This window comes from Mesoplodon bidens (assembly GCF_964165515.1).
Source record: "Mesoplodon bidens genome assembly, chromosome: 2".
Taxonomy (NCBI): Eukaryota; Metazoa; Chordata; class Mammalia; order Artiodactyla; family Ziphiidae; genus Mesoplodon; species Mesoplodon bidens.
In genome coordinates this window covers 80,784,292-80,803,197 of record NC_138177.1, presented here as the reverse complement: position 1 = coordinate 80,803,197, position 18,906 = coordinate 80,784,292, and the positions used below count along the sequence as shown (strand labels likewise).

General features: G+C 47.5%; 1 protein-coding gene across 1 annotated transcript in view; it reads right to left on the bottom strand.

Moving 5' to 3' along the window:
• The window catches only part of TBX15 (T-box transcription factor 15), a 102,847-nt gene extending 85,028 nt beyond the window's left edge, over nt 1-17,819 (bottom strand). The window contains exon 1 of the mRNA XM_081223629.1: nt 17,134-17,819. Coding sequence (XP_081079755.1) covers nt 17,134-17,338 — 205 coding nt within the window. The 5' untranslated portion in view covers nt 17,339-17,819. The remainder of the gene's footprint in view (nt 1-17,133) is intronic.
• Nucleotides 17,820-18,906: the final 1,087 nt, after the last annotated feature.

Sequence of the window (18,906 nt, the reverse complement as noted above, 5' to 3'; positions counted from 1 at the left end):
CCACAAACTAATTGTGCTTCCAAATGCTAATGCCTGGTCAGGAGAGAGCTCGGAAATAGACTCCATGCAGACAGCATTCGGCAAATCCCAGCTACAAAAATGTCTTGTTAATGGGACAATTAGAGATTCTTTCCTTCTTAAAATCCAGTGGTCCTATCTCCGTTAGAGATAGAGACTTCCGAGTACAGAGATATCAACTCACACGTGCAAGATCACATCTAGAGGCAACTGGCAAACACCTCATGCTGGGCCTCCAGGACCATCTGGAAGCCAAATCATTTGTAAAGTGGCTGTAGTGGTTACCATACCCCTCACTAAAGTTTGACAACTACCGATTCAGTTTAGCAAATGTTCATGGAGAGTTAACAGGGATTCGAAGATGAGAAAGTCACAGTGCTCTGCAGGGTTTTCCAGTCTTACAGAACAAATATGCCCTCCATAAGGTTAACACTCACGGCAAAATGTGTTAAGTGTCATAAGAAAGGTACAAAGGATTGACTTTTACAGGCTTCTACTTTGTCGCTTCTTCTGTGACCAATTTTAAAACATAGAGAAGATCAATCAAAAGCACTGTGAGAGCGTACATGTATGCATGTGCACAGAGATGGCCACAGAACCAAGAGAGACAGCCAAAGTCACTGCCTCCTTGGCTACAGACATCAATTGCCCAAGAGTCTACAGGTTAATGCCAATCTAATAGGACAACAAGAGGATAATAGGTGTATATGCTGCCAAGAAAAGAAAGAACTAAATTCAAATTACGCTCCTGCTGGCAATGCAAAATCTGCAGGGATTCTGTGAAGCCAGAGGCAGGACAGGAACTTTGCTCATAAATGGTCTAATTAGATTACTCAGTGAAGACCTCACCTCAAGAGGAGCTTCATGATGATGATGGCCAGTGGGGAACCTCTGTATTTTTACCATCTTGGCTACACATTTGATAGTGTTGCATTTTACCTAGCCGAGACTCCCTTATTACTATAAAGCCACAGATGTATACTGGCACCATTTTGAGAGGAAATTACAGAGAGGCCCCTAAAAGGGAGTTCCCAAGTGGGAAGCAGCCACATAGCAGAGAGAGATCAGCTCGGTGCTTTGTGACCACCTAGAGGGATGGGACAGGGAGGGTGGGAGGGAGATGCAAGAGGGAGGAGATATGGGGATATATGTATATGTATAGCTGATTCACTTTATTATAAAGCAGAAACTAACACACCATTGTAAAGCAATTATACTCCAATATAGATGTTAAAAAAATAAAATAACATGAACACAGAATCCAAAAAAAAAGAGGAGTTCCCTATAGCGAACTCCAAGTGAAGAAAATGTTGGTGACGTCTGAGAACTTTCTTCCCTATGGTAATATCCAAATTGGATTTGAGCTCTGCATGGATATATGTGGTTTTCTTCTGAGGTTATCCTATGTTTGAATCTGTACATCATGCCAATTAACATTTATATCAAATTATTCTTTTTCATCTTGGAATAATTCTGTTATATTAGGTGCTTAAGATGAGTCTTGAAAGTAGGATAAACTTTCTTCAAAAGAAATTTTAGGGAAGGAGAAGGAGAAAAGTACTCGAGACAAGAAGAGCAGGAGCAACTGCATGGAGGACAGTAAAAGTTAACCTCGGGCTTCCCTGGTGGCGCAGTGGTTGGGAGTCCGCCTGCCGATGCAGGGGACACGGGATCGTGCCCCGGTCTGGGAAGATCCCACATGCCGCGGAGCGGCTGGGCCCGTGAGCCATGGCCGCTGAGCCTGTGCGTCCGGAGCCTGTGCTCCGCAACGGGAGAGGCCACAACAGTGAGAGGCCCGCGTACCGCAAAAAAAAATGTTAGCCTCTGTCCAAAGGAAATGAAGTATCCCAAAAAGAGATCTTCACTCCATGTTTGTTGCAGTATTATTCACAACAGCTAAGATATAAAACACAATAAGTGCACAGGGAACTATATTCAATATCCTGTGATAAACCATAATGGAAAAGAACATGAAAAAGAATGTACATATATGTATAATTAAATCACTTTGCTATACAGTAGAAATTAACACAACATTGTAAATCAACTCTACTTCAATAAAATAAATTATAAAATAAAAATAAAAAATAAAATAAAGTGACCATCAATGGGTGGATAAAGAAATGGATATATAAATATAAATATATATACATACATATATGTGTATATATATAAGTGTGTGTATGTGTGTGTGTGAATATTATTCAGCCAGGAGAAAGAAAGAAATCCTACCATTTGCCACAATGTGAATGGACCTTGCAGGCATTATGCTGAGAGAAATAAGTCAGAGAAAGACAAATACTGTATGATCTTACCTATATGTTGTATTTCTAAAAGTTGAACTCACAGGAACAGTAGAATGGTAGTTACTAGGGTGTGAGGTGGGGGAATTAAAGAGATGTTAGTCAAAGGGTACAAACTTGCAGTTAGAAGATAAATGAGTTCTGGAGATCTAAAGCGCAGCATTGTGATTATAGTCAACAAACTGTACTATATACCTTAAAGTTGCTGAGACCACAGAAGGTGGTAATCATATTTCAGTATACGAATGTATCAAATCAACACACTGTATACCTTAAACTTACACAATATGAATGTCAATTTTTTTTTAAAGTCAGCCTGTGTAAAGGGAATTGGACAAGCAGTGGAGGTAAGCTAAGAAGGGTAGTTTGGGACAACCCTATCTGACACTCACCAAAAGGTTTCTCAAAAGAACACTGAAGAGTTTCTGAGTTCCCAATTTACCAAAAATATCATTATGAGCATGGTAATACTGAGCACTTTCCATGGGCCTGGCATTGTGTCAAGCACTTTGCATTTGTTATCTCACTTAATTCTCACAACAGCTCTGCAGCAGGTATTCTTACCGTCATTTTACATGGACGCACCGGAGGCACAGAGGTCAGTCACTTGCCCGAGGTCACACAGCCAGAACCATGTGCAGGGGTCTGGTCTCCCTGACCCGCCCTCCATACTCTTCACTGTTGCGCAAGGCTGCCTCTTTGGCCTCCACCTGTTGTCTTAGTTTCCCACACCAGCCAGTTTCTTCGGCTTCTAGGATATGAAGGACCGTCTGCTTTCTTTAGAATTTCATACTCATTCCCCAACAGAGGCCATCCAAGGCAACACAGGTTTGGTACCCAGCTGGCAAGATGATGGACCAAAAAATATCCTCAAAATTTAGGAAAGACGCTGGATGAGAACACCTCAAAATCTACCTATACACATGCCCCCAAATTGCCCTTGCGTTAAAGCCAGATCTGTCATTCTCAACACTCACCAGCGATGAGCCACGCAGCTGTGGAGGCCTAACAGACAGGCAGGAAAACAGGCAAAGAAAGAGAAGAATGTAGTCAAGCCCCAAGGAAAAAATGTTAACATCCGGAACAAACTCACCCACACAGGCTGGGGAACCGTTACACTGAGCTCTCCATAACATCCCCCAGGCACCGTCCCGCCCTGCCCTCCCTACACACACATGCGTACTCACACACGCACACACACAAACTCGCCAGGGCTTGGTTTACTATTTGCTCACCCACACAGCAGTCAGATTGTCCTGTGTCTGTAGGAAGTGCCTTCTGCCATACCTACCACCCAGTCAGGATATCACAGAGATGCCTTAAATCTCTGTGATGTCACAGTCTAATCTGGATAACGCACAGTTGCAGCAGATGGGATCTAATGTTCCCAGGACTAATGCTGGTCATACAACCAGTGCTCTGAACACTAAAGGAACATTGACCTGGCCAAGGCTTGGCTGGTTTCATATCTTGCAGCAGTTCTAAATGGACAGATCTCATGGATGAGATCCAGTAAATCACCCAAGATTGCAGCATTCATCTCATCCTCTGCCACACTCTATACTTCAAGAGTTTGGCTCCACATGGGTTCCTCGAGAAAGGAAATGGGCCCAGAGATTCATATGCTTCTGTTGCTGCAAGAACATATCAAATCCCATCAGTCGCTGCCTGCTCCGAGTGAGATGGGCAATAAGAGAAAGTAAAGCTTTAAAACAGAGATTGACTTTACATCTTTCTCTCTTTAGCTTCTAGAAGCCATTTTTCTATCACTGTGTACAACAGACAAGAATATGATCGACCTTATAGTTAAACAGCAAAGATATACAGTAATACTAAAGTCCACACACTGAAAGCGGGGGTCGAGGTGGGGGTAGTTTTTCTACATATCCCTGTTGGAGGCATGAGACTTCCTAAGTGAGGAAGGTTACTCAGAGTGGAGGAGAGGGTGGGAAATGATGCAAAGACAGTGAACAGGTCGACCAAAAACTTGAAACCCATTGTTAATTTCCCTGGAACTCACTGCTGAGATCACAACCACTTACAGTGGGTCAGAAGAGTAAAGGAGCTCAGAGCGTAAGTGTTTATCGGAATGAGAGATTTCTGCAAATCACTGATCCCATACGGAACTAGGCTGCTCTAATAGAGCTGTTACAAAATAAATGAATCAGAGCAGTCACTCAGAGGTTAAAGTTAAAGCCGTGACTCTGAGAGTGAGTGTACTTGCTGTGGGTCCTCAAGGCAGTTTCCTAATCCTTAGGCATTAGAAAGAAGCCACTGTGGAAATCAGAATCTCCTCCTTTGTAAATTCAATCCACGGCAAAGGGATTTCAGCTGTGATTGCTGAGTTCGAAAAAAATCAACAGTACTTAGAAATGCACGAATCGCTCGTCACTGCAACTGATACGTTCCTAAGCTGTTCCATTTTGAATCAATTACCAGCGAGATGCCATCCATCCCGTTGTGAATGGAGAAGGGAATGGGTAAAACAGAGCAGTTAAAGTTTCCCCTTTATTTCACTGCATGAGGGGGTTTAGGATGAGGAGGCTTTAGATCAAAATCAATATTTCAGACACTAAGATTTCTGTGCATTAAACTCAAAGAAAAGCAAGTCACGTTGGGAAGGCTGCACTCGCCCCGTTCCAGAAACCATGGTGTAGAAATTCAACTCTGTGATCACCGTCACAGTGGCTTCTACCAGCAGGTATGAAGAAGGCACCTTAGGGCTAGAGGGACTAACAACCATAGGAAAGGAAGACAGAGACCCAGAAACTATAAATGAGCTCTCTCTCATTTATGATTTAAGAATTAGTTTGGGGGGACAGCATGGACAGCAAGCATAAATTTCCATCTATGAAAGTTCAGAGTTCTCTCCATAGCACTGAAGAGTCATCTGCAGGGGGGAGCGGTACAGTCTAGTGGTTAAGACATTGACTCTGGAGCCACATGGAGCTGGGTTTAAATTCCGGCCACACCAGCTAAAGTGAACTGGAGTTGTGTGTCTGTGGGCAAGTTATCTGAGTCTCTATATCCTCATGTGTAAATGGGGAAACCATTACCTCCCTTGAAGGACTATTGGGTGCATACAATGAAAGAATGTAAGACCATCAGCACAGTGCCTGGTACCCTCTAGCCATGAAAGCTCTTATGGTTAGCGCTGTGGGGACACTGAGATAATATGATGCTTGTAAGATTGGAAGTATGGAAACATCTGATAAAATGTGGAGCAGAGAGTCTATTTTGAAGACTGAGACCTGCCTTCCAGCCAGGGCAAAGCAGCTCCCTCCTCTGAATGGCCAGGCAGGACCTGAGTGCTGCTGGTGAAGGGCCCTGGGCTCCTTGAAAGAGGGAGGCCTTGGGAGAGATCCTTTCTCTGTTCCTCTTCCCTGGCAATGCACCTTCTTCCTCTGAGGTGGAGAATCAATATAAACAAAGTCTGGGGTGTGACTATTAAAAAAAAAAAAAAGTACATGATCAAATCCAGCCTTCTGTTTTCTGGAAGGAAGAAAACGGTGCAAAACTGTGCAGCCAGATGTGAGTTCTAACAGAATGGCTGAAGCTTCTGCTGTTTCCCTGGAAAAAGACTACCCAGTGTCTTCTTCCCGAACAATCAGCTTAGTTATAGGTTTTCCTTTCATTAGTCCCTTCCCCTCCACCTCAGTTTCTTTTAACTCAACCAAGGCCACCTAAAACTCCTTCACTGCAGCCTCAGCTAATCGGTGCAGCTGGCTCATTTTGCCCAGAATCCTGGGGGTCCATCAGGATACAGGCTTTACAAACAAAGCCTTATGAAAATGAAAGTTCTTTATTTCCTATACGATAAAACCTGAATTTGGGGGGATTTCTAGGCTCCAAAAACTAACCAAAGAGAAACATGCTCCTGTTATTCCACTTTCCTGCATCCAGAAAGGCCCCTCTGTCTGCTGCCAGAGCTGAGTTCCTGAAGAGCTGGTAAAGCTGAGGCTCCCCAGCCCCGCCCTCTGCCCACCCCCTCTTCCTACCGTATGCCAGGGGGCTGACCCCCACCCTTGGAAGCCCTCTCTCCCTCCCTTCAGTGCTCACTCAGGTGCTGGCTTTTTGCCTCAGTGGAACCCTAAATAGCAACGGTTCTCAAAGTTTAATTTGATTTGATTAAGCCATGCCCGCTTAAAATCTTGTACTCTGTTTCCAGCCACACGCTATACACCAAGTACAGATCTCTAAGCCCCAAACATCCCATTTAAAGCAAAAAACTGGGGGAGAGGGGTGGTGGCTACAATAGATTACGATTTGCAACAATTTCTTATTTAAACTGGTCACTAAGGTAAGTAATCAGTCAATTCAATTGATAGGAATAACAGGCACCGTGCTAAATCCTTAGTTCCTTCAATGTGCACTATCTCATTTAATCCTCACAAACACCTGTTGATGAATACATGTATTATTACCAATGCAGAAACTGGGGTTGACAGAGATTAAGTAACTTGCCCAAGGTCATACAACTAGCAAGTGTTGGAAGTAGGGCTCAGACACAAGCTGTTTAACCCCAGAAACCTGAGTTTTTAACCATTCTACAATCCATTCATTGTAACAAATAGTAATGATAATAGGAGTAATTATCTCATTAGAGTGTTCTGGAAAATCATACATATATATATAATTGTTAGATATTATTATTTGGAATATATATATAATTGTTACATATTACATTTGGAATATACGTATGTATATAAAACTCAGCACAGTGGCTGGCACATAGTGTTCAATAAATTTGTTGTCATTGTTCTTGTCGTGTTATCATATCATTATACTTTTATCATTTACTAAGTATTTGCTCTGTGCCAGCCACTTGTGTCAGGCTCTGGAGATACAAAAGCAATGAAGACAACATCCCTGCCCCACAGCAGTTTATAGGGCAGTAGTGAGAGAGGATGAGCAGTAAATCTACAAGCTCCATGATGACAGAGGTCTGCACAGGGGCTGGGGCTGCAGAGAATGGGGCATCAACTGAGGGTAGGGAACTGTCACTGGGTTTGAAGCCCAGCTGTACCAGTCTGTAAGGAAATAAGGTCCCACAAGACAGAAACATGAGAAACCCTCTTAGGTGTGTCCTGGGCCCAGTTTTTTGTCTGACCCTGCCCTCAAGTTCAGCAGCTATGAATAGAGAGGTCTTGAACGCTAAGCTGTCTTCTGATCTATCTTGTTGACAAGCGTTTTGCCTGTTACTAAGTCATCCTTTTAGCATTCTCACAACTCTGCCAGATCGAGATCTCGGCTTAGCAGACTAGACATGGAAAATAGTTACTAGTGCTTTCCATTAGGCTCAAATAGAAATGAGGGGCAACTGATTTGGGGGGGATGGAGGCAGGTGGGAAGGGTGGTCCACCAGTTCAGTTTACCAGTGATGAAGTTGTTTTTCTCATTCTTCATTTTTCAAATCCACAGAGTTTTTCCAGCTATTTCTGAGAATGGCACAAAAAATGTTCAAAGCATAAATAACTTATATTTCTTTTAAATTCACTAATGCCATAGAACTCTTTTAGTAGGAGGGTCCTGGGCATTCACACGAACAATAGATTACATCAAACACAAAAGACTAGAAATCACTGATCCAGGACTTCTGAACATGTGATATTAATCTAAAAACTTTTCAAGAGCTTTATGGAAGCTCTTAATTCTAGCTGTAAAAATCATTTTTTGGGGGGCCTTGTGTTGCTATTACTGTTACTTTCTACAACTGCAGTAAAACATCCCTCATTCAAACAAAGTAAGGGATGAGTCAAGTGATAGCCAAAGTGCATCAGGAGAAAAAAAAATTTTTTTTTTACAATAACAAGATCACAGAATCTTACAGCTAATGGAGCTTCAGGTGTTATTTAAGCCTCTCTTGCATCCACAAACCAGGAACTAGGGCCTCATCAGTTACTATAAAACAACTTTAAAACATTTTTTTCAACATTTATATGTCCTCCTTTAAAACTAATATCCCTGGTTCCAACATTAATGACAAAACTAACACTAGAATCTAGGTCTAATTTAAGCTAGTATAGCCCTCTTCCTACTTTAATACATGGATATAATCTAGAATAAGAGGGCCTGTGTTGAAAGCTTTGTAGTATAGTGAAGACTCATAGATATCCACATAAGCAATTAAGGCTTCTGCAACGTTTTACAATTCAGTATTCCTCTGCAAGCTTGCATATACGATTAATTTTCTAAGCCCTTTTTTTCCTATATAGCACATAGGTATATAGATATATATACACATAGCCCCTCCCCAGCTTTGCTGCAAACAAATAAAGAAATCAAAGTATTAGACTTCTGAATTAAGGAAGATTTGTCATATCCAGGGAAAGCATTGCTGCGTTCACAATCATTTATTGGCCCAAATGCTTGCCTCTCCCCACTGTGAAAAGCAAGTATTTATTTTTCAGAAGCAAAAACATAAGGCCTGAACCACCCAAGTCACCTAACCCCTAGGTTAAAATTCTGGGCCCTTGGGGCCTGGTGTGATTGATGCTTTGGAGCCAGGATGCCTCGAGGCGGGACTTCCCTCTCAGCTAATGCTGAGCTCTTGAAGGGAAGCCGTCTGGCTGGCTTCTTACAGAATATAGTCATTTCTCAATCTGCTTGGTAAAGATGGGTGGTTTCTTTGTTTTTTTTAAGAAAAGAATTACTTCACTGGTTTAAATCTCCAAGAACAATGCAAAGAGCAATTGCCTGCTGTCCCTTTGTCTCGGTGGGCAATGCCGGGTTTCTGGGAGGGGGATATCTCTGCGGTTATGAGTCCTACACACTAGGGGATCATGTGTGTCTCGAACCGACAAAATGACCTTCCTTTTTAATGGACTGGCTGTGATATTGACTGTCCCTAGAATTACCCATTTGGAAATGGTTAGAGATTAAAAATCCTACAAGCCTAGGGATTCTTGCTTTCTAATTGCTGATATTTGAAGTGAGTTTGATTCCTCAAAAATTTGTCCAGTCTGATGAAAGCAAAAGCTCAAACTCTCCTCAGGGCGCGAGGTGTAAGACCCTTGGGTGCTGTCTGACTTGAGGTTGGTTTGGGGTTTTTTTCCCCTGATTTTTTTGGGGGGAGGGGGGACGGCAATCTTTCACCAAAGCCTTCCTGATTACCCCCATAGTCCCCGCATTTCTCCAGGATGTAAGCAGAACTGAGAAAAGCACCCACCATCCCTCAGGATGCCGGCACTGGTTTCAAAGGCCCCGCGGCAACCCCGGGCCCACGCGGCCCTGCGGATCGGCCAGGCGGAGCCCCGAGCGCCGGAGCAGGAACGCGGGCCGCACTCCCCGAGGCCCGGCCGCTGCTCCCTCCCGGCGAGGCGGCCGAGACCCTAGAGAGGGACGGAGAGCGGGCAGCCGCAGCCGCGGCCCAATTCGCCGACTCGTGAAGGTCACCCGAGCGGCCCTGGTTTCCCAGGGATGGTTTCACGAAAAGAGATGCAATCCCAATGCCTTCCTCGGTGAAACGTCATCTGAAATTTTTTTAAGGGAGTGAAAAAAAGAGATACCAACGTGTGTGCAGGAGGTTGGAGGAGGGGACCAGGTCGGGGTGAGGGGAAGTGAGGAAGGAGAGGAAATACAGGGGGGCGAACTGCACTCCGAGCCCTTGTCTGGGACTTTGACATCACGTTCTGGGCTGTGGGACAGTAAAGGAAAGGCAGGGGGTGTTCGGGGTCAGAATTTCGGTTCACCCGGTGGAGAACTAGGCGTTAAAACTCGAAGGATCCGTCTAGGTGTGTAATGACCTCCAGTGATCCTTGTAAAGGGAACTCTACTGTTATCTGTAGCGTTTTGGTTTTTAAACGAAGACTATATTAGGAGATTAGTTCTGCAATCCACAATTAGGGGTTGGTGTTTTGTTTGCTGTAATCCTCTAAAGTGTGTGGCAATTTGGAAACAGCTTATTTGAACCTCAGCAACTATATTGTAGAAAATATAAGAGGACAAATAGGGACAAGATGTTGAATATATTTCCTATATTCTTAAATTATTTCCCCCAAATCACACTGTTTCTCTCACTATTTCTATTAACCATTATTATTATCCAGATTCCTCTTAGCTGTTCCGTTAGCTCTCTGCATGGAAGAACATGAAATTACTCTTCAGAATACAAGGCAGCTTCTGTCCATCCAAAATGAAGATGGCATTATTCACAAAATTAAAAGCCAAATTTAGAAAAATTTCCACTCTCCTCGTTCTTTTAAATTGCATCTGCACAGTCTAACTTTCTGCTGTTTTCTCTTAGGCTTTAGTCAAAATCATCAATTAATTTGAGAGTTAAATAAAAACACCAATAAGTAGAAGTTTCAGGTCTGGGGATACTCTTGAATTGTCAAAGGATACCTAGAGATGACAAAATTTCTCGCCCCCCAGATTTTAGGTGTTCCCAATTTGTTAAACTGGCTCCACACACGCACACAAAAAAGCAGTTTATTTTCTCTTCAACTTTATCTATGTCCCATTCAGAACTTAAAGTTCACACATAAATTTGTGTATAAAACACATACACTTGTGTAAATACTTTTTAAATATCCTGTATATATTTATGTATAAAGGGCAGAACTAGACATTGGCTGATAAAAATAGTACAGAATAAAAAATAGTGATTTCAAGGCCTATTTTCACCTCCGATATCAAAAGCTCATCATCAGTTTGTAGTCAGCAAAAAACGTCCTGCCCTGCCTCAAAGTGAAGTCATTAATGGCAGGGAATAAATGTTGATTTGTCGTCACCAGTTGCTTTAATTCCCCACCTCTTCCCATTTCACCTCCGGTCCTCCCTACTGAGTCTCATTTTCCACCCTGACACTTAGAGTGAGGGCCTCACTTAAATTAACTAATAATTATCCTTGCCCAAAGAAGTTTAAACAGACACTAATTTCAAAATTTGCTTATTGCTGTTCCCAGTACAGACCCTTGAGTATCTCAGTCATGCACATAAAAAATTCAAAGCTCATTAGAAACCAGAAAAGGCAAAGCAAAAACAAACCACAGGGACGAGAGAAAGAAGGGGGAAAGATTCTGTGTTCCACCAGCTCCCTACTTTCTGCTGTGGAAAAATATCCCAAAAGGTTAAAACTAGAAAACCACTTAAATATTCTCCCCATGCTTAACTACTTTATCTTTTGGGAGTAAGAAAGCAATAACCAGCTACACCCCCAGAATAATCACTGGACAGATTCCTGCATTTCCAAAAAGGAAAGTGAAATGCCAATCTGCTCTTTATCCCTGCGGAATTTGCACAGTTCAGCCTGGCTTTTTTTTTTTTTTTAATCTACAGTCATCTAGAGAAGAAACTCCCAGATTTAAGAAGTAATCATTTTTCTCCCAGGTGTGAGAAATAAACTTCTACTAAAGCCCATAATAAGGATCTCAAAAAAAAGTGCTCTCATCTTATTAATATTATAATTTTGGCAATGGAGAAAAGGATTGTCACAGACCTGGAATATTTCACTCCTTAATACTAGAAATGCCCTTGGAGAGGCTTAGACGAACAAAATAGTTCAGTCTTCTGAGCCAAAATGTATTTGTCCCTCCCTCTTTGTGGCCCAATATGAAGGATTACTGATGAGGGACTTGCTTCCATTAAACTCTCGTCCACACAAGGAAATTATACAAATAAACGGGAGAACACAAACCACCAATACCCAATCATTTTAGTTTTGGCTCCCAGGTTAGGCATTTCATACCATTCTTCACTTACTCCTCACGTGCCGGGTATATTAACTAAATATGTTAAACAAATTTTCTTTAATAATTAAAAGATGTTCATGATACCATTTTAAGTAATGGGGTGGAGGCGCACAGGAAAACGGCAGCGGGTATGCGCCCATATAATTTCAATCCGAACCCCACCGTAAGAAATTTAATTCCCCCTTCCCCCTGCGTGAACGTCACCTCGTGAACTTTTCTTTCTGGAAGTTTTATCTATAAAATCAGGAAACCTAAAGTGGCTAGCTCTGAATCCAAATAAAGTATTCAATAAGAAAGAGCGTTGGGTGGGGCGTAGAAGACGCGAATTCAGAATCGCTGCGCACCGAGGCTGGAAGCTGATCTGTCCAGGAAAGCCTTCGCCGCCCTTTAGGCTTGTGCTCTTCGGAACGGTCTCCGAGGGGTAGAGGTGGCTGTGAAGCCAGCCGGGCAAAGGGGCTGCCCTGCACCGAGTAGCGAAGAAACGAGAGCAACCCGTCCCACCCGTGCGCGCGCCTTCCACACGCTTCAAGTGGGTTTCTGAACCCCCCGGGGGAGGTGGAGGGGGGTACGGGGGCGACCTGCGGAGGTGCAAACCACAGCCCACTCCATTTCTTCCAACACAGTCCAAACTCTGGGCACCAGGGTTTTCTGCATTCCCTGTCCTCCCCACTGCCCTCGAGCAGTTTGCTCCATCTATGGGACAGAATGGGTTGGAATTATCTCCTTTTTCCGAGTGCCTTCTATCGTGCCACCACTCCAGGACCGGAGCTTTACGCGGAACGTCTCCATAACCCTCCCCACCGCGCGGGGGACATTGTGGCGCGCTCTCCCAGCCCCGTACATCCAGAAGGCACTAATTTAGCCACTGTCCGAGCAGAGCGCGAAAAAGGCATTTGGCAGTCATGCCCCAGCAAACCACCATCCTTAACCGGCCTACAATTCAGATCTTGCCTGCCCCTTCACTCCCTTTCAGAATCGTGACACAAGGTCACTGACCAAAGAGGCAGCCACCGCGGAAGGCCGTTTTGACCTGGCAGCCGGGAGGTTTGGGCACGTTCATCAGGTCGTACACTTGGCTTGTTCGCAGGGCGCAGACCCGGCACTTCGAGGCCTGCACCGGTGCCGAGACGCACGCACCGCCGAGGAACCGGAGTTCTACCCGAGAAAGACCCTTGGCGTCTTGCCCAGAGCACCGCATACCCATACACTGCGGTCCAAGCCCCAGCCTGCGCCCTGGCTGGTGCTTGCCTCGCACAAGTACGTTCTCCCCGCTGGCTTCAAACTCATCACCTTTTCTCCGTTACTTAAACATCAGTGAAGAGTCACTTCTTCCGTTTTGACCCTAATGTTCCCGTATTGGGGGGTTGGGAGTGGGTAGAGGGGTGATGTCAGGATTAAAATCTTGGAGTTCTACTCTGAGCAAACAAGCCGTAAACCGGCAGATTAATTCCTGTGGCCGGTTGGTCTCGCTAACTCGAAGGAAGCAAGTGCCTGGGGCACCGCGAGGAATTTTCTTGTCTCATTTCACTAGGGGTTGCACAGCCGGGTGCCTGGGAGAAGGCGAGCGCCTGACGTGTGTGCACGTGTGCGCGGAGTGCGGATCTCCCTCACGTTATGTGTGTGCCTGCTTTGTGTGCCCACCCGCGTGCGTCGCCACCTCCTTAGGCCGCCGAGCGCCTTGGCTGCGAAGCTCAGGCCCGCGGGCTCCGGAGGGGGAAATCTCATCGCAGAAGGTTTAAATCATTTTTCTCCCTGGGAGATCGGGCCTCGGCCGCACTCGGCAGTGGGTTTGGGCGGGAAAGACCCAAACCCGAGCTGGGGAAGCCGGGTGGAGCCGGGGCTGCGGTCCGAGCGCAGATGGCGCCGCCGCGTGCCTGAAATATACTTCCAAGGCCGCAGCCGGAGCAGCTGTTCCCGGCGATCCTGGCTCGAAAGTTTCCTCCGTTGCTGCTGTGTGAGAGGAGGGGGCAAGCCGACCCGAGAGCCAGGCTTTTCAGAGACCGGTTTTGAGACCCTCCCCAGCCCGCAGAGGCTGAGTGCTGGCGGCTTCTCCAAAAGACTGGAGCGCTGGCCCGGGTGTAAAAATGAGGGTACCTCACAGGCCCTTCTCAGGGCCTTCTCCAAGGCCCTGAGGGCCTCAGGGTTTTTTGGGACCACCAGGCTCGGTGGAAATCTTTGAAATACATACTCTGTGTCCTCTGATGTGTGAGGTCTTACAGCGAGCAGGCCCGGCTGGTCCCCCCGGCCCCCGGCTTATGCAGGTTGGTGCCCCAGGCTGCGGGCGCTCGGTGCAAACTAAAGCCAGCTCTGTCCGGACGTCGAAAGGAAAACGGGCTGTGAAAAAGCAAAAAGCCACGTCTTTGAAAATAACTTAAGCATTAAAATCGGACCCTTCGGTTGACTGAGGATCCCGGAATTTTGAGGGAGGGCTGAAAACGACAGTACCAGTCAGGGAGGGTATGGTGAGAACGATAAATACGGCTGCTCTAAGGCGGGTGGCCTGTGTATGTGTGCATGTTTGTTTAATCCTTCCCCAGCCCCTTGGCAATATTCTTTTTGTCGCTGTGGGGTTTTTTCTGTTCCTGACTTCTTTTCGGCCTAGGGCCGGTGAGCCACGCAGTGGGTCCAGCCCCCTCTTCTCCTAATCGGAAGAAGAAAGTTTAACGATAATTGCGAGGCCCAGCCGGCTAGAGACTCAGCCCCGAGCATAATGGAGTCACCCGTGCCCCCTTTCCCGCCTCCACCACCATACACACACCATTAAATGTGTCTCTGCCTTTGTATTTGTTAGGGCGCTGTATTAAAGACAAAAAGAAAGGCCTATAGGGAACTCCAAGCCCTGGCGTGCCTTCTACTACCCCGCTCAAAGCCCGAAGCTCTGTCTGCTCCACTCTCCTGACTGCCAAGTCTCCACATCAGAGCACGCTTTTCGGAAAGATATTTTTTCATCCTACATCCTGTTCGTCCTGTTCAAAAGAAAGTCTTGGCCACTACGGGAACTCCAACTTGGAGATCCCCTCGGCCCACGACGGGACCGGCCCAGCTGCACGCAGCCCGGCTCCGCAGAGGGCCCACGAGTGCTTTTGACTTCCGGCTTCTTTCTCCTACCAGACCTTTGCCCCACAAGCATATTTCGTTTTCTCTAACCCAAACGCCCATCTTTTTCTTTAAAAAAAAAAAAGTGACAAAGGTAATGAGAACTGGTCAACTGACCCCTCTATTATGTAAAGTTCTATGTTAGGTCCTCACCCCCTACCCCCATCCCGCGGGAGCCAGGAAACAGCATTCTGGACGCCAGGCTCTCGTGTTCATATCCCTGGACTGGTCTCTCCTTGTCCCATATCCTTTTTTTTCTCCCCATTATTTTCTCAGAAGGACGGCGGAAAGAAAACTGCCAGTTGAGTCTCATTATGATCCCACATGTTGGTCCTTTTGAACACAAGACCCTATACGGGCTCCCTAAGACCTGTACCCCCCTCCCAGAGAAAAGTACCCGTGGACAGGACAGGGCGTCTGCCATACTCAGTTAGATAACTTCTGCCTTTTCCACCATCGGGAAAATAAAATAAACTACATCCCCAATCGTGAGTTGTCATAAGGCCTGAGAAAACTTCCACTAAACTGTGTGAAGGCCCAAACGAGATTCTGACAACAAATAAGTACGGTGAGGAAATAGGGTCTGGCCAGAGATGGGAAACACACATTAGCCATGCGTTCCTTTCTGGATTGCCCACACAGGGGTCCGCGTGGACAGGCACCCGCATCCAAATACAAGGAAAGGCTTGAGCAGACGAAATAAATCTCCTTTTAATTTTCTTTTCATCGACTAATAAAAATAATTCCCCAGCACGAAACCCAAATACCGTAACCAGCCGCAAGAACACGGAGAATTCATAAAACTCTGTCTCTGCAGGTCACCCGCTAATCGCGTTATTATTAGCCTCAGGAGCATGGAAATTGAACTGTCACTGCCGAAAGAGAAAATGTAAGCGACAGCTGTCTCTCCTTGGGTCGGCCAGCTTTCCAGCCCCCAAGCTCCTGGGCCCCAAGCTGGGTCCCCAAGCTCCTGGGCCTGCGGCCAGCCCCATCCCTTTGCGGGCAGCCCTCCCCTTCCGACTTGCCGGCGCTCTGACCCAAATCTACTCTCCAGCCCTAGCTGGTCAGCAGGAGCACCTCCAGAAAAGTTTTAGAAATCCTGTATGGAAAGTTTCTGAAGCGCTAAACCAAGCCGCTGCGAGCGTTGAGTGTGTGCGCGCTCGCGCGCGCGCGCGCGCGGGCAAAATTCTTCCGACAACAGCTGTTCCCCCTGTGTTTTGCACAGTTGAAATCTTGGCACTTAATACAAAACGTTGTTTTCCCCCCTTCCTAGGGTTCTGTTAAAGTACTGATGTAGACATCCGCCCGCTGTTTTACGTGTTGTGTGTATATAACGTGCAAAGAAGGCGCACAGATCCGAGACACGTTGCTGCAATGATCCCCACAAATACGCAGAGATGTGGGCCCTGAAGAGTGGCCCAGGGTGCAGGGTAAGCGGGCTGAAATCCATTCCTCTTTCCACAAATGCCAACGAAGTAGAAATATAATTATTCTCCCTCGTCACGGGCGTTAGGAGAAACACAACTTGAGTCCCAGAAAAGTTGGTGGGGAAAGGGAAAGGACCGAGCTTGAAGGCTAAATGGGACAAACTGGGCAATCCCCACAGGGATGTTGGACCGAGAACTCCGTGCCAGTCCTCGGACCTCTCGGAAGTGAGTCCCAGCTCCTCTCCGCTCCCGCCATTGCCTTGCATCGGCGCCCCTCTTAACCCCAGGGGCCTGCAGCCCCCGCAGCTGCGGGCACCGTGAACACTGCACTCTGCTCCCAGAAGGAGAAGGGGATGCGAGCAAGAAGGCCTCCTGGCTTGAGGTTGGCGACGAAACTGCAAGGCTCAGGCCAGTTCCCCCAAATTGGTTCCGGCGAATTTGGGGAAGGCTCAAGGCATTTGTGCAAAGAAAAAGAAACCCGGGTTGGAGCAAGACGTCGTAAAGGCCAGGGCCTTCCTCCTCGCCACTCTCCCCGCCCGCTGGCCGCCCGGCGTCCCTTCTTCGCCCGCCTCCCGTGTTCTGGCCCTACGCACTCACCCGGGTGAGGCTCCAGGCCGTGCGCGGCCGCGTCCTCCGTGTCTCCGAGTGGGCCCGCGGGGCTCAGCGCCTCCATGGACAGGTCCAGCCCCTTCTCCTCCCAGTCTCGCAGCTTCCGCTTTTTATTTGAGCCGATCAAGGCTTCAACGGAGAAGGCATGTGCTCGCGAGCTCAGGGCGACTGCAGATCTTCTCCTTTCACTCATCTTAGCCGCCCGCACCCCGGCCCCCGCTCGCCCCCGCTACAGAGGGAGCAGCCCAAGCCCTCACGCTCCGAGCGCCCGCCGGGCCGGGCCCGGGAGAGGCGGCGGCGAGGCGGCCGAGACTAAGGCGGCGGCTTTGCGGGTCCTCGGCACCCTCCCCCTGCGCCCTCCGCCGCCGGCTCAGACCGACGTCCCTGGCTGCCCCAGCCCCTAGGAACGAGCGTCCCGAGCGCTACCCGCTCGCTGCATGAGCGCCCGAGTCCTGCTTCCCACCCACCCGGGCAGGCGCTCACAGGCTGTGCAGACTGGACTTCATCTTTTTTTTATTCTCTCTCCCTCCTCCCTCTCCCTTTCTCTCCTCCCTCTCCCTCTTCCTCCCGTGGTCTTCCCGTCCTTCCTCTGATCCAGACTTCTGGGAAACCTTTTTTTCTAAATTCCTCCCTTCTCGAGGAGCTGGGGGCAGGCGGTGCGCTCCTGTCCGAGGGGCGAGGGAGAGGGAGGGGGGAGGAAGAGAAAGACTGAGGGGAAAAAAAAGCCCCCGACCAATGGCGAAGAGGGAACAGGAGAAACCCTGAGAGCGCCGGCCAATGAGAGGAGGGGAGAGACTGAGGCTCGGGCCAAGGCTCCGCGCGGATTGTCCCTGGGATGTTCCTGGGCCGACTTTAACTCCTGGCTTCCCAGTCCCCCACGGTTCCTCGTGGGGCGGGGGGGGGGCGAAGGGAGGGGAGCTGAAAGTCGAGGTCTGATCTGTGCCGTTACAAACTCCTGCAAGTCCCACATCCATACCTTTTCCTCCCAAATCTGCTAGGTCTCACAGACGCTGCAAGCGCAGAGTCATTTAAATTACGGATCTGGAATTGGGAGGCTCTGACAAAAGGTCAACCTGTCCAAATACGCCAGAAAAAGATTCTGACAATCTCGCGCTTGCCCCCCAGATGCTTTTAGATCTGCTAGTACCGCCGGGGTTTCGCTACACAGGTTCTTATTTTCCTGTTGAACGGTTTCTAAGAGACTCTGGTTAAGGCAAAACGAAAGAAACAACAAGAAAGCCTCGTTACTATCCGAGGTCTTGTAATTGAAAATATAAAAATCGCTTCCTCCTTCCAGCTCTACCTGGTAGAGAAGGAGACTAGGCGCCCTCAAAGCGAGAGGGCTGCGGTGGGTCACCCGGCTTACCGCGCGCTCCTCAGGCGGATCCCGACTGGGCCCGCAAGCAGCAAATGCTCTCCTGCTGTTCGGCGTGGATGCTAAGCCGGGCTTCGCCTGCTTGGGGCGTTTGCTCTGGAGAACCCGCCGAGAGGGGCTGGGAGAGGGCAGCCAGGAACTTTGACAGTGGAGAAGGAGCTTTTTCAAAATTCCCTTTAAATCCGATCACCTCGGGAGCCCGGCTCTCCCCGCCCCACTGATCCTCCCTCCACCCTTAAAAAAAAAAATCTTTCAGGACAGTGTGGTCGTCAGGGATTTCTAAGGAACTTAAACCCAACACTTCTGGCCATTCTGATTCCCCACACCCGCTACTGGTTTCGGGCCGCTGGAGACCCCGAGCGCAGCCCAGCACAGAGCAAGTTCAG